This window comes from Chiloscyllium plagiosum, unplaced genomic scaffold (genome assembly GCF_037043375.1).
Source record: "Chiloscyllium plagiosum isolate Xiang-an unplaced genomic scaffold, Cpla_swu_hap1 HiC_scaffold_8, whole genome shotgun sequence".
NCBI classification, from domain to species: Eukaryota; Metazoa; Chordata; class Chondrichthyes; order Orectolobiformes; family Hemiscylliidae; genus Chiloscyllium; species Chiloscyllium plagiosum.
In genome coordinates this window covers 22,238,889-22,243,678 of record NW_028270146.1, presented here as the reverse complement: position 1 = coordinate 22,243,678, position 4,790 = coordinate 22,238,889, and the positions used below count along the sequence as shown (strand labels likewise).

The following is a 4,790-nucleotide window of genomic DNA, read 5'->3' as shown; positions in this document are numbered from 1 at the left end:
TGCAATAGAAAAGAGAGTAGAATTTCAGGGAGAGCGTCTGTCTCCATAATTACAAAAATTCAGGTCAACTGAAGAAAGTGATTAACACAGAATAATAAGTCAGTGGAGGAAGCGAGGTTTTGATAGAAAAATTACATTTGAACAAGACTGCTCCACATCATGATTATTAAGCACGACACGGGGAGGTGGGGTGCACCAAGAAAAAGCTAGAAGGAAGTGTGTGAAATGGTGACATAAAAATAAGCAATGGAAAACGTCATGTAAGAAACATCCTGCTGTTCCAACATACTTAATTAATTAAGAAATGAAATGAACTGCGGTTGCCGTAAATCGGAACCAAAAACAGAAATTGCTGGAAAAGCTCAGCTGATTTGGCAGCACCTGTGGAGAGAAATCAGACTTAACATTTCAGGTCAAGTGACCCTTCCTCAGAATGGTTCTGAGGAAGGGTCACTGCATTCGAAACGTTGGCTCTGATTTCTCAGAGTCAATGTTTCGAATGCAGTGACCCTTCCCCAGAACCATTCGGAGGGTCACTTGACCTGAAATGTTAAGTCTGATTTCTCTCCACAGATGCTGCCTGACCTGGTGAGCTTTTCCAGCAATTTCTGTTTTTTGTATTCAATTAATTTGTTGCATTTCCTATTGAATTGTTGAGAGTTTATTTTCTACTGTCTTCCATCTTTTTTCTAATTTTGCTATGAATATACTTTTATAGACATGAATGAATGCTTGAGCAAGGATGTCTGTGGTCCAAACGGAGAATGTGTTAACAGTGAAGGATCCTATTTCTGCATTTGTGCCAGGGGTTTCACCACTACTCCTGATGGTACAGGCTGCCAAGGTAAGACCAGTTAAGATAAGAACACATGCTTATAATAAGTTAGTCATGTTAATATGATACCAGCATTTATGAGAATTCATTTTGACCTGACAGAGCACTGAATCATAATTGACTGCTCAAGTTTATCAGGTATTTTTCTCATAGGACAATTCATTCAATTGAGATTATGTGACATGCCAAAGTCACATTTTTTGCATCTTGCCATCGCCGACTGAACTGGACTCGCCATATAAATACAGTGGCTACAACAGAGGCTAGGAATCCTGCAGGGAGTAACTTACCTCCTGAGTCTCTGTGCACCATTTGCGAGTCACAAGTCAGGAGTGTGATGGAATACTTTACACTTGCCTGGACACTCAACAAGCTTGACACCATCCAAGACAAAGCAGCCCACTTGGTTGGCACTACATCACAAACATTTACTCCCTCCATCACCAAAGCTCTGTATGTACTATCTACAAGATGCACTGTTGAAATTTGCCAAAGATCCTTCGTTAGCACCTTCCAAACCCACGACCACTTCCATCTGGAAGTACAAGAGGTGCAAGCACATGGGAACACCACCACCTGTAAGTTGCCCTCCAAGCCACTTGCCACCTTCACTTGAAAATATTTCACTGGGTCAAAATCCTGGGATTTCTTCCCTAATGGCATTGTGGGTCTACCTACAGTCTGTGGCCTGCAGTATATCAAGAAAACAGCTCACAATAATTGTTGGCCAGCCAGAGATATCCAAATTCCATGAATGGATGAATAAAAAAAAGTAACAAGGCTATTTGAGATTTCAAAATAAGCATGAGATTTCATTTTTATTCTCAATTACAATATGCATGTTGTCATTGTAAAAATTGCATATTTCAGCTAATATTTTCACGTTTGATGTGTTAGAGTCCAGGAGTCAAATTGTTGGCCAGGTTTTACTCATTGCAATTTTTGACCTAAGCATATTTAAGGTAAAGAAAGTTAGTAAAGTGACAAGAAGATATAATATGCCTTTTAAAGTCCAAAGTAAAAAGTCCAAAGTGCACCCCATTTGCAAGGTGTCAATTTTATCCATAGAGTAGACATTGTGCTTTACAGAAATTCCATAAAATGTGGCACAGAAAATTTGAACAAATATGAAATCACATTCTTATTTTGAAATCTCAATCACTCCATAATCAAGAACCCAACACCTATGGTGTTTCAGTGTGGCTTAATAAAATAGTTTTAATTAAGATTCTGATTAAAGCAAATAAGCACAATTTGAAAACAAAATCAAACTAAGATTAAATCAGAATTTAAAAATTACTGATGAATTGGGGAACATCACCCAAGGGTCATGATTGGGATTATAATGCCCAGTGGAAAAAATTAGGTTATTTAGTGAGGGGTCGTCTTCATTCATGTAGCATTCAGTATTTTGGTGAATCACAAAGCTTGTAATGCAGGTTGGCTATTGCCAAGAGAAACCATTCTTCAGCTCTCCTGCACAGGAATAGCTTTGTCTTTCTAAAGACTTTACTTTAACAAAGACTCACTACCAATCACAAGCAGTTACAGTGTAAGAGCACATTTATTAGCTTCCTTATTTTTAATATCTGTCTTACTGGATAGCAATAGTTTGTTTTGTTATTATTTAGTTATCAACAGAACATTTTGACAGTTCGGTCAATTATTCAATTCAGCCACTTTAGCCATTACTCTAATTAAGTCATGGAGAGTTTGTGAAGTAATAGTCAAGTTTGTTAAGAGCACAAGTCTTTTATATTTCACGCTTTGTGAAATCGGCTAGACGTGAAATTCAATTTCAGCGGGGAAAGTGAATGATAGGGAATAACTCGCTCATTGCAGGTCCATCCTGTTTCCCTTCCACTGTGTCAATCAGAAGGGCATGTAGCCAACAGCCAAAGTAAAACTTTACCCCTCTGCTGTCAGAAAATTCCAGAACGATAGTCCAGAGCAATAGTCCATGAATTATTTTGAAATGTTCAGTAAACTAGATTTCACTCAAAACTAATCAGCAAAATGTTAAATACCTAGAAACTCGCAAATACAACTTTCCATACCCAGCAGGGAGAAATAACTGGGCAGATAGTTACTGGAGACTGCCTGTCACATTGTCAATTAGTTTCTGGACAAAAAGGTACACTGGAGTCTTTCACAACTCAGCAGTAAATAAATAGTCAATGAATGTCCATTTAGGGGTTGCATCTGACCACCTTAACGATTGTCTGTGGGTCTGAGTGGGGCACCAGGTTTGTGTATTTTTGGTAATCCATAGAAGTGAGGTGTGTTGGATCCATCTGGTTTCATGTTTTGGAAGTCTGTCCTGTTTAACTGCCATGTTGAGAAAGTGACTGGCTTCCTGACTGGGATTAACCAGAGTGACCGGGTTGTGGTGGAGAGGACTGCCACTCAATTTGGGGGCAGTTGAAGGCATAGTTTGTGGAGGGGGTGGAAGTAAGGCTGGTCAGGAAAGTAACAAAAATTCAGATTGGAAGCAGTTTAGGATTCAACAAAGAAAGACAAGAGATTACTTAAGATAAGAATCATGTATAAGAGTAAACTTGGAAGAAACATAAAATCAGGATGTAAAAGCTTCTGCATTCGTTATAAAGAGAAAATATGACTGATGACTAATTTAAGCCCCTCACAGAACAAATTAGGAAATTTGATAATGTAGGACAAGGAAAAACAGGACAATTAAATAATTACTTCTATCTTCATGAATGAAAGTATATATCTTCACAGAAATGTTAGGAAATCAACAATCTCATAAAGAAAAAGAAATTGAACTAAATTTGAAAATAGTGCCAGAGAAATTATTGGGACTCAAAGCTGATAAATCCCCAGGGTTTGATTATATATGTTCCATGCTACTAAAGGAAGTGGCCATTGAAGTAATGGATATGTCAGTTGTCAGTTTCCAAAATTTTATAGTTTCTGCAACAGTGCCAGCAAGTTGGAGGGTGGCAAATGTAACCCCACTATTGTTTTAAAAAAGGGAGAAGACGAAAACGTGAAGTTACAAATTAGTTAGTATATTAACAGTGGTCAGGAAGACCCCGGAGTCTATTATAACGATTATATAGGACATGTACTGTGAAAGATAAGTTAACAAGTAACTTAGACAAAGTCATCAAGGATTAATCAATGGGAAATCATGGTTGTCAAACCTACTTGAGCTTTTTCAGAACACAGCTAACAGAAAAGATAAGGGAGAAGCAGTGGATTTGGTGAATATTGATTTCCAGAAAGCATTTTACAATGTCCCAAATCAGAGTTTAATGTGCAAAGTTAAAGCAAAGGGAATTAAGGTTAAGTAGCTAACATAGACTGAGATTGATTTAGCAGACAGGAAACAAAAAAAAATTAAAATAAAACAAACAAAACATAGGTCCTTTTTGTAGTGTAAGGTAGTAACTAATGGGCTACATGAGGTTTGGTCTTTGGGCCTCCCCATCTATTCACATTAGTCATTGACAGTGGCCATGCATGTGTAGCAAGTAGTTAGGAAGATTACTGGTACGTATGTAAGTTAGCTCACTGACCTTGAAGGTTTGTTTTCAGATATTTCATCACTATACTAGGTAACTTTATCAGTGCGAGTCTCCGGTGAAGCACTGGTGGTATGTCCTGCCTCTCTATTTATAGGTCTTGGTTTCTTAAGGTGGGTGATCTCATTTCTGGTTCTTTTTTCAAGGGAAGGTAGATGGGGCCTAAATTGATGTATTTTTTGATGGAGCTCTGGTTAGAATGTCATGTCTCTAAGAATTCTCATGCAAGTCTTTATTTTGCTTGTCCAGGTAGGGACACTATGGGTCTGAGTGGGGCACTAGCTTTGTGTATTTTTGATAATCCATAGAAGCATGGTGTGTTGGATCCATCTGGTTTCATGTTTTGGAAATCTGTCCTGTTTAGCTGTCCTGATTTTTTAAGGCCCCTTGGCATCATAGTAGCCCAC

At 38.1% G+C, this 4,790-nt stretch overlaps 1 protein-coding gene across 2 annotated transcripts in view; it reads left to right on the top strand.

Annotated features, from left to right (window-relative positions):
• The window catches only part of LOC122553394 (latent-transforming growth factor beta-binding protein 2-like), a 465,241-nt gene that overhangs the window by 361,584 nt on the left and 98,867 nt on the right, over positions 1-4,790 (top strand). For both annotated transcript variants that reach the window (XM_087989653.1, XM_087989652.1), the window contains one exon: positions 719-844. In XM_087989653.1, the coding sequence (XP_087845779.1) occupies positions 719-844 (126 nt within the window). The remainder of the gene's footprint in view (positions 1-718; positions 845-4,790) is intronic.